The 18,026-nt window shown below is 43.1% G+C and overlaps 1 protein-coding gene across 1 annotated transcript in view; it reads left to right on the top strand.

Annotated features, from left to right (window-relative positions):
- eys (eyes shut homolog) overlaps positions 1 to 18,026 on the top strand; it is a 433,237-nt gene that overhangs the window by 383,469 nt on the left and 31,742 nt on the right. The window contains exon 40 of the mRNA XM_036583442.1: positions 6,848 to 7,020. Within this exon, the coding sequence (XP_036439335.1) occupies positions 6,848 to 7,020 (173 nt within the window). The remainder of the gene's footprint in view (positions 1 to 6,847; positions 7,021 to 18,026) is intronic.

Genomic DNA, 18,026 nt, shown 5'->3' on the forward strand with positions numbered 1-18,026 from the left:
AATGACAGAGTTTTTAGATATCACACCATAGGAGAACCTCTTTTGGTACCCGAGGAACTCTTCAAAGAACCCTCTTTGTACATGAGATATGAGACTCTGAAGAACCTTTTAAAGTTTTAAGAACCTCTACATAACATAAAGGTTTTTGCCAATTAAGCATTTTTCTAGATACATACAGTTACACCAAGAACCGTGTAAATAACTTTGTTTTTGAGAGTGTATTGTGGCAGTATAAAAAAAAAAATCTCAATTTTTTTCCATCGTTTGAGCATTTACAAAATTTCACAGACCAATAGAAATCTCATTACGTAAACGTACAGTATAAGTAAAGACTGTTTTGCCTTTGTTCTGTAAAGTTACCGTTTCGGAGATACTTGTTTCTGTGGACAGCACAAAATATACTCCTCACCAAAAACCATATAGGAACCTGTTTTAATGCTGAAAAGCTCATCATCCAGCTTTTATGTGACGTTAACTGGATGAAAAAAAGTCACGGACGGACAGAGGTGCAGACAGACGGACAGACAAACAATGTTGGTGTTGGATAAACGAGTGAACGGGCGACAGGCAGCTACGCACAGCTGGTCTAGCTTGCTAGCTTTTGGTTATGCTGGGTTAGCTTTAGCTCGCCAAGTTTCTCTGACTGTAAAACAGAAGTATTACCCAAGATTAGGACCGGCCAGTTTACATCAAGAGGAGAGACATGTGGTGAAATATATGGGTATTTATTGGTCATTCAAAGGATACGGTTTGCAGGCAAGAACAGGATTAACTTTATTAGAAAGAAAACTCAGAGTTAGGTTCCGTAGCCATAAGCAGCTGTGTATAAAAATGAGCTTCTATCAGTTAAACTATTAAATCTAAAAGAGATTGGTCTTCTGAGATTCAGCAGCTTCCTTGTTTGGGGTTAGTTAGAGCGTAATTGGCTCGCTCTCTCTGGGTGGGTATCATGGCCCTTTCTCTCCTCCCATCACTCAGAGCAATGTTAGCTAATGTGGGCCTCTCTAAGTGCATTGAGCTCTCCAGTGAGTTCAAATAGATGTGGTGGAGCGTCACGTATCTTGGAGGAAGCATAGGGCAGCTAGGGTCATCCTCCCAGCTTGGTAGCACTGAGATAGGGAGAGGCCTTGTTAACGGTTAGAATTGACATGGTATGATTAAATTGGGGATAAAATCAAAAAAAAAAAATGTGTGCCATGTGTTGGGTCATTGATGTCGTAGTAATAATCATTCAGCATGCAGTGCTGTTATTTTGAGAGTAGTACTTTATTTCATGAGTTGCTCATCAAAATCAGCTAAACTGTTCCCACTGAAGTCAAACTTTTACCCAAATCAGCCTTAAAAAATTCCATTCAATTATTGACTAGACATTCCAAAACACGGGTTTCATCGGAAAGCATGATTTAGATAGCTACAAGTGCTGTGTATACAACCTCAGGCCTGAGATAAGCCTGGGGTGATATTGGGAGCTAGCGGGAGTCTGATATGTGAGCGCTAGCGAGAACAAGCCGATGATTGTTTTGCCGATGGAGCTTGGCACAGATGGAAGGATTGCATTCAGAGGCGTAGGTTTTTTTTCTCTCCGCTTCCTTTAAGTTCATCTTCACTCCCTTGAATAGACCTGTCAAACACTTGCCTTGCTGAATTATTCATTCGAATGATCTCGAGTTGTGTTTTCCACCCCCTCCGTCGGAGAGATGGGCATTAGTTATGGCAGCTCATTATTTCACCTCGGAAAGGTATATGTGGAGAAAGCGTTTGACCCAATTAAGTGGCGACTCCTGCCACCATGTTTTCAAATTGTCACAGAGAGCCGGGCTCGGATGTTAAAGCGAGACGCTCGGTGTGTTTTTAATGTGATTTTAATCTCCGTCTCGCCGAGCTGCCGCGGGGAAGCCGGTCCAGTCATCAAGGTCATCTTCGTCTGCAGCTTCGAGTGTATGGCACAGTAGATGTGAGCTCCTGATAGGCGTAGAGGTAGAGGTGGGTACTAGAGCAGAGACTGGTGTTGCAGGTGCTTCGTTCCGTCACCGAGGACGAAGAGGATCACGCATGGCCTGAGGATAATAGGCCTGGCCTTAAGGAAAGGTTGTATTATCAGGCAAACAGAAGAAACAGTTCAGGCCCACGATGTTAAGCTCAGTGGCACCTTTTCTATGACATTTCTCTTGTTCCATTTGCTGTCCTTTTCGTGGTCTCTGCTGGAGAGTAGAGGGAGTCAGAGAGGGGAAAAAAGATACCAGGCTGATGCTTATCTGTTTGGAAAGGGTCACAGAGTCCTTTCAAAAGCCTTGGGGCTTTACCAAACTGCAGTCAGTGTCAATACTGCCCAAATGGGAAAAGTTCTGGACAGCAGGGAGACCTCTCGGTATTGACCGTCCTGCTGAAATCTCTGCGCCAGCCAAACTGGGAAAAAAAACTAGAACTTACTTCAGTTTCTTGGACGGGAAGTTTGTAATAATAATTGAGAATACCTCTTTAGACTTTCTAACAGAGGTATGACCGAGGGCAGGGGACGGCAACCCAAATGTTAAGAGGAGCCACGTTTAACAAAAATCAGTCCACCTTGGGAGCCACAACATTTTATGTCCATCTTAGTGAAGTAATGTTTCACCATCGTGGTTGTAAATATGTCTCAGTATGTGCTGATGTGCTACTGCAGTATAGGCTGAGAATGTAATGTAAGCCGAAACGCAGACTGACTTTGCTCTGCTTTAAGCTTCTTTATGAGGCTGAAGTCGCTTCTTGTTTAGATTTTCCCTTTCCACCTTAAATGGTGCCTGAGGCACCAGAATGTAACTGCTGCATCATTTAAGGTGGAATGGGAAAATTCGAATAAGGAGCCGACTTAAGCTTAGCTTAAACTTAAGCTTAGTGGTTGACAGTTAGATTAAACATATGAGGAAACCAGAGTCATTATAAATCCATTCATTTCTAAAATATCAATGCTTGTCTTAAGTCTTTCTTTTTTTTACCCGTTCATTAGCCACTAGCCACCTAGGCAAGATTGTTGTGTGCGTTGCTATGGTGATCAGCAGTCTGTGCGCCAACCTTCAAGGTTGGCAAATTAGCAGTTATACGTTAATTCTGATGTTAAAACTGTGTTAGAACTGTGTAAGAGCGCTCAGCAAAGCTTTATTTTACTGCAAAGAATAATTATTTTATTATTGCCTACAAATCTTATTCAGCTGTGGAGCAGCAAGGGGTCAGTAAGGAGGCGGCGCATGTTGCTGACCCCTGATCAATGGCATAAATTATTTCACATCAGTAAACAGAACAGACCTTCTCAGGAGATAGAAGAGAATAAGAAGAGTCTCTTTCTGGATGGCTTCCTAATAAATGGTGCAGCTGGCTAAGAATTTGTATCAGCTAGGTTGCATCAAATTGCTGGACCCTGACGGCCTTTTGTAGAGACCTGCTCTTCTTTAGAATGGCTTAGTTCATCTCCTGTTAATCTATAGAATCGAGCAGTCGCCTCTAAAGCATGTTCAGCTGCTCTACAGCTGTGCCTGAGCAGCAGTTTGAAAAGATGCAGCGGTCGTATTGATATTCTCACAGGAAGCATGTTTGGCCTCCACATAGCCATGGATGATGCTGCAGTATGAGGGACAAAAACTCTTTCTTTACTGCTTGATCATATTTAAATAAATAATTATACAATTTAATATTTTACTGTACCAACTGAATTGCAGCAATAATTGAAAAATTAGTGTTCTGTTTAATTCAGTATTGAATTTCAGTATCTAAGCAGCAGTCTTAGCATCACAGCCTGAATATCTGAACCTGGATTAATCACAGTCTGAGTATCTAAAGCTGGATTAATCACAGTCTGAGTATCTAAAACTGGATTAATCACAGTCTGAGTATCTAAAACTGGATTAATCACAGCCTGAATATCTGAACCTGGATTAATCACAGTCTGAGTATCTAAAACTGGATTAATCACAGTCTGAGTATCTAAAACTGGATTAATCACAGTCTGAGTATCTAAACCTGAATTAATCACAGTCTGAGTATCTAAAACTGGATTAATCACAGTCTGAGTATCTAAAACTGGATTAATCACAGTCTGAGTATCTAAACCTGAATTAATCACAGTCTGAGTACCTAAAGATGGCTTAATCACAGTCTGAGTTTCTGAACCTGGATTATTCATAGCCTGAGTATCTAAACCTGGATTAATCACAACCTGAATATCTACTCCTGGATTAATCACAGTTTTATTACCAAAACCTGGATTAATCACAGCCTGAGTATCTATACCTGGATTATTCATAGCCTGAGTATCTAAACCTGGATTAATCACAGTCTGAGAATCTAAAACTGGATTAATCACAGTCTGAGTATCTAAAACTGGATTAATCACAGTCTGAGAACCTAAAACTGGATTAATCACAGTCTGAGTATCTAAACCCGGATTAATCACAGTCTGAGTATCTGAACCTGGCTTAATCACAGTCTGAGTATCTGAAGCTGGCTTAATCACAGTCTGAGTATCTGAACCTGGATTATTCATAGCCTGAGTATCTAAACCCGGATTAATCACAGTCTGAGTATCTGAACCTGGATTATTCATAGCCTGAGTATCTAAACCTGGATTAATCACAACCTGAATATCTACTCCTGGATTAATCACAGTTTTATTACCAAAACCTGGATTAATCACAGTCTGAGTATGTGAACCTGGCTTAATCACAGTCTGAGTATCTATACCTGGATTATTCATAGCCTGAGTATCTAAACCTGGATTAATCACAGTCTGAGTGTCTAATCCTGGATTAATCACAGTCTGAGTATCTATTTTTGGATTAATCACAGTCTGAGTATCTATTTTTGGATTAATCACAGTCTGAATATCAAATTCTGGATTAATCACAGCCTGAGTATCTGAGAAACGGGATTAATCATAGTCTGAGTATCTAAACCTGAATTAATCTCAACCCTACTTGGGCAAAATCTCTGCAAATCTGAAAAACAAACTCTAGGCCCTGCAGAACTGTTGCCTTGTTTGGTTGCCGTGGACAGTTCAGGCTCAGAAACGCCAGCCCAGAGTTTAGGAACGAGCCAGAATATCTCCACCACGGTGGGACCAAATGGCCAATAACTACAGGAAGCAGTGGATTGTGGTTATTAACGTCACAGCCAGGTTATTAATTTGTGATGCTAGGTAATGGGCATCATTGGGTGTTAAGTTACTTTTCTTAATTCTAAATATTGTATGTTTTAGTTTTCCTCTTCTCAGATATTTGGGCCTGATATTATTTAGTGCCAAAAATCTGGAAAAACCCCTATCCGTATATTTGTACACAGCTCTGTATGTGACAGGCCGGCTGCAGCAGACACCTAAGCTTCCTTCCCTTTTCCCTTGTACCTGCCTCGGTTTGAGCCAGGAGTGAGCTGAAGGGCAATCAGTCACCGAAACAGATGTGTTTGCATGTTCCACATAATGCAGGGCACTAATCTCGCAGCCTGCTGTGGCGTTACCCCCTGCCGTCCCGGAGCGGCAGTGACAAACCGCGCGCTGTCCTTCCCTGGGAATAGCCTAAAGAGCTCTCGTGTAGAAGCTGCCACAAACCAGGTCGCCCGATGAGTTACCGACAGCGAGGGGAAATTACTGACTGTCGTCAGAGGGGAGATCGCTGCAGATCAACCCGTTCAAGCTATGTTTTGTGTATGCCACAGATACTTGATGCCAAGTTGCTTTTGGCTGCAGAAGAATTGAGAGAATCATACCTGCATGAGGTTGAGATGAAGGACATTGTATCATGTGACATTGTATAAGTTCTTAAAGTGAACATCTTAAAATCCCAGGCTTGTTACATGCTGAACATGTCATAGTTGTAGTGTGATGTTTAATCAAGAAATCTTATGATGCCATGTCTTTTTCACACACACACATATGTATGTGTATATATATATAGATAGATAGAAAATATATATGTATATATAGGTCTATATATGTATAGATATATGTGTGTATCTATTTTTCTCATATCAAGGCAATCTGGTTCTAAATTCCGGCGACAGAATGTAAATATTTCATTTCTCAGGATCCAGTTCTGGAGCGGCACAACACGCCCCGCTGTGGCTCAGCTCAAGGCACATTATTAATTTATAGATTCCAAACCCCTCGAATGCTTCCTGTATCTTATATCCTACCTTTGAAAAGTGTGTGCATCTTGGAGCAGCATATGAAGTCCCTGTCTGAATATTGCTTATCATGCTGGCCCACCCTCCACTTCTCGCCCGGAGATAAAGCACAAGAATATGAAATGAGCCAGCCTGCTAGTGGAATCTTGTCTGGCCTTTTTTTTTCTTTCGCCCCCTCTTCATAGTCTGGTGTTAGCTTGAACATTTCCAATCGGTTGGTAACAGTGAGACAGATCCGAATCAACCAAAAACGCTGCTTTGCTTTTGCCGATCCTGGACGAGCCGCCGCCGCCGGGGCCGGGTCTGGTCATTTCTGAATGAATCTGTTGTATTTGATTTGTCTCGCTCTGCACGGTCAATCCATCAGAGTAAGACTCCAGCGATATAATAGCAAATTCAATGAGAGCTGACAGGGATTATCGAAAGCACATGTCAGTCTCGTCCACCGATTGCGTAGCAGGACCATGACGTCGCACGCTGTGGTCGTTTCTGGTATTCTCCCTGCCTCCTCCTCTCCTTCCTCCTTCCCTCTATCTCTCCCTCTTCTCCCTCCCCCTGCCTCTTTCCCTGTGTTTTCCACACAAGCTCCACTGAACTGAACTGAATTAATGATGCAGCAAGAGTACATTTCATTTGGGTCCTAATGATCTCTTCCCCTTTCTTCTGTTTTTTTTTTTTCCTCTCTCTCTGTGTGCAGCGATGCAGAGAACTGGTTCTGCGTGTGTCCCCCGCTCTACTCGGGCAAGCTGTGCCAGTTCACCGCCTGCGAGCGCAACCCGTGTGCTCACGGCGCCACCTGCATTCCCAAGTCCCAGCTGGAGGCAGTGTGTCTGTGCCCACATGGAAGGCAGGGCCTCCTGTGTAACGAGGGTAGGTCTCCCGCTGTGAGTTTGTAAGCAGATGATCATTTAACAGCGGAAATGCAATGAAGAAATGGAGGCTCGGGGTTCAGAGGAGCCAAATTACAAAAGCTGTGTACTTACATAGAACAAAGAGGTGGGCGATATGAAGAATATTGACCACTACATGTTTCATTAAACAGTGACTTTAGAATAGACCCCTAAGTAGAATAGACTCCCACAGTTTTCTGAGGTTTGGACAGATTGTTGGGGGAAAGATATCAGGAGTCCAAGTGAGCATAATGTGTATAGTTTAATTGGATTTCAGTGTGTAAAACCATGGATAAAGGAAACTGTACTCATGCCATTTCTTACTTTTTAACTGCTGGTTATTGCAGCGAGATATCATGATACGTGATGTTATTGTGGATGTATGTACATATGGATAATGTAAAAGTCTCTTCCAGTCCCATACTCTATTTTGCCATACTGCTCACCCATGATAGAATATGATTGTTTTCATTTTAGCTTAAACTCCAGGCTTATTAGTCAGTTATTATCGTAAGACTTGCTAAGTAACTCCTGTGAATTACTATAACTATATGAATTTAATATGCAAGTTATGTTGCTATGAAAGTGAAGAATGGAAGTGTGGGCCTTTAGGCTGTCTTTAATTAGGCTGGTGCTTTACAGCAATTCAAAAACAAAGTTGCACGCAACGCATTCTGCGATTCCACCACTTAGTTTCATTCTCGCTGTAAAGTCATCTGAGATGTTATTAACACATTGCATTTTTATCATCTGTGTATATTTCTTCCAGCTGTCATTAACGTTTTTTCTATATCTGTATATCTGGTGTAACGTGCATGCAACTAGTTTGTATATTGTATATTGTAAGTTGCTTGCAACATAATTTCTTTGCAACCTGACAGCAATTCAAAAACAAAGTTGCACGCAATGCATTCAGCGTCTCCACAAGTTAGTTTTGTTCTCTGTGAAAAGTGTGTGCAACTAGTTGCACGTTGTGAGTTGCCTGCAGCATAATTTCCTCGCAACTTGACAGTAATTCAAAAGCAGAGTTGCATGCAACGCATTCAGCGACTTCACCAGTTAGTTTCATTCTCACTGTAAAGTCATCAGAGATGTTATTAACACATTAGCATCATTTGTATTACCTTTGTATATTTCTTCGAGCTGTCATCGGCATTCTTTTTTCGATATCTGTATCCCTGTATTATCTCTCTTGAGTCATTTACTGTATCTCTTTGAGGTTTAAACTTTTGTGAGTTAAGCCTTTGAAATGTAATGTTTAAGTGGCTGTTACAGTTATAGCCTACTTGATAGCTCACTCATCCTGTCCTGTGAGCACAAGAAGAACCGCTCAGTCGCTCCTTCTGTAATCATTTTCATTGGATTCCAGTTTATTCTGAGTTTTGTGTTGTGAAGAAGACAGGAGAAAGTAAATCTAGCTGTGTAGATCACCATAACAACAGGCTAACAAAGAAGAATAAACGCTGGAACAAGCAGCCATTTAAACAGCTGTTAGCGCTGGCTGGCTAGTTTGCACAGCTGGTTACAGAAACATCAGCTTTGAGAAGCTTGCTTGTTGGCATTGATCACGAAACTGACAAAACTACATTAGATTTCTATTGATGCTACAGCCGTCCATGGCCGGGAGTCCAAGAGAGCACAGTTGACCTTGGTCACTCTGGGTGGGTAGGATGGCCCCCCATCTCCACATCAGTCCCACCATGCTAGCCAGTGCAGGCGTCTATTAATTGACGTAACAGGACTGGCGGTTAGTGTTCTCCTCAGAGCGCATTCAGCTGTCCAATGACGTTGCGTGAGCGGCAGTTTGAAAAGATGGTGGCGCTTCACAGGACACAGGACTGTGCTAGCCTTCGCCCTCCTAGCGCTGGTGGTATGGTGTGATTGGGGAAGTCCTAAATAGTGGGTGGAATTGGATACGGTTAAATTGTGGAGAAAATTGGGGGATGCATAATCATATGATGTATTATTGGCTTTTGATTAGCTGTTTCACGAAGTTCAGACGCTTGCAACAGTTGCAACTGAGTTTAAATAAGTTGCAGGATTCTTACATTATGCAACTCAAGTGCAATTTAGTTTAATTTAGGTTTTAAGCAACTAAAGTTGCATAAAAGTTTCACCAACCAGGATGTAAAGAGTTAAACCTAAAAATGATAGAAAATTCTTAGAAACCTTGACCTGTATTAGCAGTAGCATTGTCATTTTGCTAATATCTGCTGAAAGCACTAGTAGCTCCGTCTTTTATTGTGGATGTAATAGCTGCTAAGGGGCTTTCTTAACCCTCTGGTGTCCACAAGCTCACCTGTGTGTCAAATTCTCTGTCTCTGTATCTGTGTCTGTATCTTTCTGATGATCCAGCTCAGAAATCCAGTTCAAACACTCCCTGAATCTGTAGAGTCGCCCTTTCCATTCCATCTTATCTCGAGATCAAACGAGACTCACATCCGGAGTTATGAGCCTATGAAGAGGGGCTGAGATACACGTCATCTGCCTCTCACCGTGTGGAACTGGTAGATTCGTGTGTCCGTCTACATTCTGTGTGAAACTGACCAATGGACACTCAGGAAATCACTAAGGACTGACCATCATGCCGGACACCCTTCATTCTTCATTCAGTCCACATCGGAGACTCATGTGAAACGGCGTGCAGAGAGTTTACAGCCACTGAAGCTGCTGCAGCGGTTTTGGAAAGTAGTGATGAAGATAACGGAGCATTTAGATATGAAACATATGTATTTGATATGAAACATAACATGGATCATGTTATATGGAGGTATAACATAAGCACCTGGCCTATAAACTGCACTGAGATTGTGCTTTTGCAGATGTGTGAGGCTAAATAGAGGTTACACCAGAGTAGTTTTCATTAATTTTCTAAATGACTCTGCCCATCAGTCTCCTATATTTCATCCAAATCAGGTTTTTTTTTCTTTTTGGTTTCTCACATGAGCTGTCTAACAGCTACAGAGCACCACCGAATATCCAGAATCATCCAAAATGTTTTCATTTGGAGTAATCAGGATCAGAGCACATTAAAAGCTGAATTGGGCTGGCCAGCATGTATAATAATTAGTGCTGTTGGGTTGATCTGATCTACACTGATGTCTCTTTCATAATATTACCCTGTTGTGTTATCAGTCAGTGTAATTATTGGCATTGAGAGCCTGTTAAACTACTACAGCTACCTCATATTTTCAGAATCATATTTCACAATTTTTATGTTCTGTTGTTTTCTGGGATGTGGATTCTGTTTGAAGCCGTTCAGTGTTTTTAATCGCGCGCAGTGCGCCAGCATAATGTTGACAAGACTGAGGACTTGGGCAGCAGTCTGATTGGGTGGATTTGGAAGCTCATAGGTTGTGGACAGAAGCTCATGCCGTAATTTGTCACAGCCAAAGCTGATCATTTAGTGAGCAAGCTTTTCTCATTGCTGCAGATAATTTAGAGAGTGCCAACTAAGATTCTTATACACTGTATGTCCAAACGTGTCCAGACACACCTGCTAATCAGTGAATCCATCTTTGAGGTGCAGCTTGTATATATATGAATATTGTAACCTCCATGGCTAAGCATTGCCAAAAGAACGCAACGTTTCAGTACTATGCGCAATGCCAAGCATGGGTTAGAGGGGTATAAAGCCCCCCAGCATTGAGCTGTGGAGCAGTGGAACTGCGTTCTCTGGAGTGATGGAGCTCCATTCAGTATCTTTGGGATGAGTTGGAGTGATCCACAACTAGCCATCCAACATCTCACGTCACTAATGCTCAATCATATCCTCACAGCAATGTTCCAACATCTAGTGTTAAGCATTCCCACAAGAGTAGAGGCAGCAAAGGGAGCCAAACTCCCTATTAATACCCTTCATTTCAGAAGAAAGGTGTCCACAAACTTTTGGACAGTTTGGTAGGTTCTTTGTTTCCTAGCTTTGCTGATCCTTTAGCCTTACGCTTAGCATTAGCTGGTCCATAAAAGGCCAATGGCTGAACTGTTCTGGAGCCGGGATTGAGCTGTACCAGAAATTCTGAAGCCCATGGTAGCTTTTAACCAATACAGTACAAATGATGGAAGAAAAAATGCCTGCGGTAACAATTTTCAGAGCAGATGCTACACAGTGTTGGAGGACTACTGTAGTCTTTAGATGAAGTATCGATTCTGTAGAGCTTCGGGTAGAAATGAACTACAGCATCATTTTTACTATTTATAATTTCACAGCCACGATTTAAAACAGGCTTCATTTTAATAGCGTTAAAGAGTCAGAGGGGTCAAAACCAAGAGCTCAGAGCTCATACTAAAGGCCCCGAACGCTCCACTTTCAGCATTTTACTGGGATGTTTCTCAGATTTCACCTACTCAGTATATCCACAGTCAAGACGGATGTGCCTCATGTTCGTGGTCTTGGGTGATCTCACCTCATACTGGTCTCAGGAACGTACCTCACGCCGTCACGACTGCAGGTTTTTGCATAATTACATCACTGAGTTCAGGAAGCAGCCGGTTGCTTTGAATTAACAGAGCAAAATGTCCATTTACTCTCCGAAAGGCATCTGATGGAACGGCACTTGAAGCAGCAGTATGAATATTTGCCCGCGGCCGTGGGCTATGGGCATGCCTCTGTCTGTTCTTTCGCTCAGCACCACTCCGCAGAAAAATGTGCACTGGTACATTCTGTCGGCTCTTCTCTGAAACAAGCTGATACAAATTAGACTCTTTCCAGCTGATAATTGCTATTAAATTATTAATTTCTGGTAAATTGTTGTCGGAGGAGTTAGAATAGTACAACTACAGTTAACGTTTTTTTTTAAATAATGGATTTTTGTGTTTGGAGGGAGGGTGGTCAGTTGTTTGTTTGAAGAATAAGAATAGAATAGATTACAGTTGCAGAATAGAGATTTGGAGGAAGTGCTGAGGTTCTAATTAAACTCGACAGGAAACATTTTGTGTTTTCCTTTCACGCTACAAGTTCAGCATGTTCTCAGCATTTTGTTGAAAGACGGCCAAAGTGCAAATGAAGCAAGCAAACTCACTTTGTGCTGGACATCATTATATACTGCATTACACATAGACAGTACTGTGCCAAAGTTGGAGACCACCCTTCAAAATGGACATTAATTATCAGTTATTCGTTTTTCAGGAGATGTTTTTGAGGAGATCACTTGCTTAAGGAAGGAGAAAGTTCTTTTAAATTATTTAAAGGACTCCTAACAACCACCTGGAAGACCTGGTGGACCCCAAAATTGCCCCCATCAGATAAACAGCACTTAAAGCTTTCATCTCTGAGAGAGAGGAGAAAATCAAGCTGCTTCAGATCTGAAAACATCCACAGGTGTTTCTGTCCATCCTTCCACTGTGAGAAGACGACTCAGCGCTGTGGGTCTGAAAGGATGTGTAGCTGATCAAGAAGAACCTCACTGAGAAAAGGAGACGGACACATCAAACAAAGAAGCTGAACGATGGACTGACCGCCCCAGAGTCCAGCCCTCAACACCACTGAATGTGTTTGATTACTTCAGAAAATGATCAACCAGCTTCTAAGACTGAACTTTGGGGGTGTGTCTGCAGATTCTTTGAGGAAGTGAAAGTGAGTCTCCTGAAGAGAACGGAAGCTGTTGGAAGTTGTTGGGTAATTTTCTGTTTTCTGCTTTTTTTCTGATGCAGAAAATAATAACTTGTATTTAACAGGCATTTGGACTGGAAATTCAATAAACGAAGGGTGATCTTTGACTTTTTTGCAAGTACTGTAGATCCTTATTCAATGTATATTCATTTTTTCCTTTGCAGTTTTCACTGAGATGTCAGAATATATGATATCACAGACATTAATACGCCCGTCTGCTTTTATTCCCACAGTGTGCTGCATCTGCCCCCACACATAAAGTCGCTCTCCATCTATTAGATCACCTTCGCGAGGAACAAAAGCCCTTATTGCGCTATAATCTAATTGGGTGGCATGATTTAAAAGAGGGTTTGGCACGGCACACACAGCCTGCCACATCAGACGCCCGATGCCTAGTGCCAAATGGAGCGCAGTAATCTGCCTGTGTCACACTGAGTGCGACTGACATTTGAATTTAAAGCCTGATAACATCAGATAACATCAGAGGCGGTATCGATCACTAGCCGAGGCCGCTGCCGCCGCTTCTCGAGCTTCGGATGTCCTGGGCTTACTTGTTGTCAGTTCACAAGAATCGTCACTTGGAAGAGGCCAGGAATGGTGTGTTAACAGTATGTTAAGCTACCTGCTGGTATTTTAGTAGGTCTTTTCAGTCATGGAGTTCCAGTTCTCGTCGTGTTCTGCAGAATCAGGAGGTTTGAGGTGCTCATATGTGTCTTTATGATCCCACTTCATTTAGAATGAGTTGCTTAAGCCGGGTCCTGGTGATCTGCCACTCTGATTAGTTCCAGCAACCAGATGCTCCTGAAGGCCTTGATTAAATGGACTGTGTTGAAAAGTGTTGACTGGTTGGTGGGGGAGTGACCCAATTGCTGATTTCCCTAGTTTAGCAACACTTTAGCAACCACCTGGGATACCATAGTTATTGCCAAGCAACACCTTAGCAACATCCTGGGATACCATAGTTATTGCCTAGCACCACCCTAGCAGCCACCTGGGATAGTACAGCAATGGTCTAGCAATACTTTAGCTGCCACCTTGGCTGCCATAGTAGTGGTCTAGCAACCACTTGGCATACTAAAGCAATCGCCAAGCAACACCTTAGCAACCACATGGGATACCATAGTTATTGCCTAGCAACGCCTTAGCAACCATCTGGGATGCCATAGCTATTGCCCAGCACCGCCGCAGCTGCCACCTGGGATGGGTTATCAGTGGCCTAGCAACACCTTAGCAACCATCTGGGGTAGCATAGCAATGGCCTAGCTATACTTTAGCAACCACCTTGGCTACCATAACAGTAGCATAACAACACAATAGCAACCCCATAGGATAGCACAGCAACAGTCTAGCTACACTTTAGCAACCACCTTGCCTACCATAGTAGCGGTCTAGCAGCCACCTGGGATACTACAGCAGTTGCCTAGCAGCACCTTAGCAACCACCTGGGATAGCATAGCGATGGCCTGGCAACACCTTAGCACCCACTTGGGATAGCATAGCAACACGCTTAGTAACCCCATAGGATAGCACAGCAACAGTCTAGCTACACTTTAGCAACCACCTTGACTACTCTAGTAGCGGCCTAGCAACAACCTGGGATACTACGACAATTGCCAAGTAACAATTTAGCAATCACCTCGGATAGCATAGCGACGGTCTAGCACCACCTTAACAGCCACCTGGGATAGGTTAGCAGTGGCCTAGCAACACCTTAGCTACCACTTGGGATAGCATAGCAATGGCCTAGCAACACCTTAGCCACCACTCTAGCGCCCCCTGAGTTAAATAAAAATGTTCGGACCCCGTTCTGTCCTGTGAACATTCTCCTCTCTAACACCACTGGATCCTCTGAGTTACGAGGTCGTTAAAGAGTTGAAATATGAATATTGCTACATGTGAGCTAAAGCTACTGCGCTCTGAACTCACGTCATTAGACTGGCAGCCTCCTTAATCAGGTTATCACCCCCTTATAAACTGATTTAGGTGATCAGAATATCCTCATTATTACTTTAATGCTGGTCACATTTTTCTGAGGACATTTTCTCAGGTCATTCGCCAGCTTTTTGTTTGAATTGCAACTGCTCGAAATGCTTGTTTGAATTTCCGTGTTCCACCTTAAGTGGTGCAGCAGTCACGTTCTGAACTGCTGCGCCGTTTCAGGTGGAACGGGAACATTCAAACAAGAAGCTGCTAAAAAAGAAGCTAAACTCAGCCTCGTAGTTTAACACGGGGAGAATTTTTGACAAGGAGTTTTAGCCTTTAGCAAAATATCCCACCCAGAGGTTTTATTTACGGGTATAACTATAAATATGCGCTACAGTAGAACATTTCGATAAGGTAGCACAGCTGGACAGAGCACAGCCACAGCCTGCCTTAGTTTAGTGTAGCTTAGTGACATCAAAATGATGCGCAGTAGCTTTAGCTCGCATGTAGCAATATTAGTATTATAGCTCTTTAACAACCTCGTAATTCGGAGGATCCAGAGAAGAATGTTCACAGGACAAAACGTATCGGGTTCTGAACATGTTTATTTACACAGGGGGCGCTAGAGGCGATTTTTCTAAAACCCTATTCATTCTGGCCATAGAGAAATGGAGCTCAGACCTGGAGCTCCTAATATGGGCATAATGAGGACTACAGAATGACGCACGACTACAGTGGTCTGTTATCAGTTAGATTAGTAGATTAGCTGTGTGCTCACTCAGAAAAGTCGAACAAGAGTAATTTATACGTGTTTCTGGCTGCATGTAGCTCACAGCCTCCAGCCACAGCCATCTACAGCACTGCACACATGAATTAGAGTTCTACCTGCCTGCAGCAGGTCTGTCTCTTTCAAAGCCTCATACCTGCAGCCTCAAAGTCATCCAGGCTTCTGAAGCCGACTATCTAAATTGGCTATTTCTGTACGGCGAGAAACGTGAAAATGAACGGGTTAGCAGGCGCAAGTGTCACATGTTTAGGCAGTGACATGTCAGGTGTGTAGAGTAATACACAGCAATCATCTTGTATGCTCACATATAAGTAGACGGCGTAAACCCAGGCTTACACGGCTATAAATGAACCTCTCTTCATGACAGAAGTTAGTTAATCCAGCATGAGCTAACCTGAAATAGCTCAAAAGCTTTGCTGGCTGTAAACTACCCCTCCTATGACTCGCACATCTGTCCAGGTAGTCGGCGGAGGAGCCGCAGCCTGACCGCCGGCGTCATGCCCCACTTGCTTACTTTTTCGTCAGAGCGCCTCTACGTCACATTCTGGGATTAAAGTGTCACGCGAGGTGCTCGTAGGAAATATTTAGCCGTTCGGATGGGTTTAGCAGGGCGTACGAGAGACCGGATGCAGCTGAACTTGCTGTTTTGCCCGTGAGCTAATGGCGAGTGTGTAGAGCAAGAAATCAGAAGAAAACACGTCTGTCTCGCTTAATCCAGCCAGCAGAGCAGAGACTGAGTGCATCTAGCACGTTGCCCAGTAACACTGTTGGTATTTAAGAAGTAGCCTGTGCCGATTCCATTCAGCAGCAGGGCAAACCCGTCACGTATCGACTGGGCTTTTTTTCTTTACAGGCTGCTGGAATAAACTGGCGATGTGTCGCATGTTAAGGCTGCACTGTGAATCAGGGCATGAGCAGAATTTTAATAGGCTTCTACTTACTCACTGGCCCAGTCTCTTCCACTTGATACCGGCAGCCCTGTGAAGAGAAACATAAGTGTGCCCGAGGCAGTCTAGTGCAGAGTGATCAAATGCACTTCATTGCTAGCAGAATGAATGCAGCGCTAAAGAGGCAGGGTTTATTTCCCATGCATATCTGGCATGCATGAATGGACTATCCACACAGATTCCTTACACGATGCACCAACATATATATATACACATGCCATATATACTAATTCTAGTGTGTAGTATATAACAGTAATACCCTGAACATGCACAGAACTGTGCAAAATCAGAGACCACCGTTCATGTCTTTAATTTCCAGTCAAACCAGCCGCTAAGTACAAGTTATTCATTTTTCAGCCGATTTTCCTGAGGAGATTAGATAATCTAACTAACAGCAGTTGTTGACAATGAGGCTCCTAACAACCACCTGGAAGATTATTAGATATTAGATTTCAAGTCATGAAGTGTTATTTATTTCTGATAAGATTAGATTTGAAATAATTCAATTGCATAAAGAAGGAGAAAGTCAAAGGACAATAAGCGACCACTGGAGTGAAAACTGGACTCCTAGCAACCACCTGGAAGACCTGGTCGACACCAAAGCTGCCCCCATCAGATAAACAGCACTTAAAGCTTTCATCTCTGAGAGAGAGGAGAAAATCAAGCTGCTTCAGATCTGAAAACATCCACAGGTGTTTCTGTCCATCCTTCCACTGTGAGAAGACGACTCAGCGCTGTGGGTCTGAAAGGATGTGTAGCTGATCAAGAAGAACCTCACTGAGAAAAGGAGACGGACACATCAAACAAAGAAGCTGAACGATGGACTGACCACCCCAGAGTCCAGACCTCAACACCACTGAATGAGTTTGATTACTTCAGAAAATGATCAACCAGCTTCTAAGACTGAACTTTGAGGGTGGAGATTTCTTGGAGAAGATGAAAGCAGGTTTATTTCGCCCTGGGTTATGTATTCAGTGCTGTGCAAAGGTTTTAGGAACCTCAGAAAATTAGAATTAAAAAGTTTTTTATCTGAGCACTAAATGTTTGTTTGCTCAGGAGAAATATAATTAATACAATAGAAATAACATTAATACAATGTACGCTTGTCAGTGTGTTTGCAGTGCAGCGCAGTATTACTTGTACTTATCATCCAGTACCTGGTTTGGCTCATTAGTGCGGAAGATGGAATTTAAAAACATCCAGGAGAAGTCTGGAAGTGAAGTACGCACACACACGGTCGTCCCGTTGCACCTGCTTTCCATTCTGACTCATGCTGTTATGTTGGTCATCGTAGGGCTCCTGGAAGCAGATGGTCTTATTGACGTATTGTGTGCCATACCGGTCATGCAGATATTACCATAGAATTCTGAAGAAGGCACGCACCAGCGACATGAAGGATCTGGGTGACCTACATGAACGACAGAGAGGGAGAACCGACGGATCGTCCGACATGTGCGGAGTGACCCACAGCCGCGATTGCGGACATTCAGCGAGCAGTGATGCCCTGCATGAGTCATCCTATTAGTGGCAGGACTATATACCGTTACCACGACTGCCCTTAACACCACGTCAACATCATCAAAGACTGCAACGGTGTTGTGCCAGACTGTCATGGAGTGACTCAGAATAGTGGGTCATCTTCAGTGACGTGTCCCGCTTTTGTCTTGGTGGAGACGGCCAGCGAATCCATGTGTGGAGGCACCGTGGTCAGCGCCAAG

This window comes from Colossoma macropomum, unplaced genomic scaffold, assembly GCF_904425465.1.
Source record: "Colossoma macropomum unplaced genomic scaffold, Colossoma_macropomum, whole genome shotgun sequence".
In the NCBI taxonomy this organism is placed as follows: Eukaryota; Metazoa; Chordata; class Actinopteri; order Characiformes; family Serrasalmidae; genus Colossoma; species Colossoma macropomum.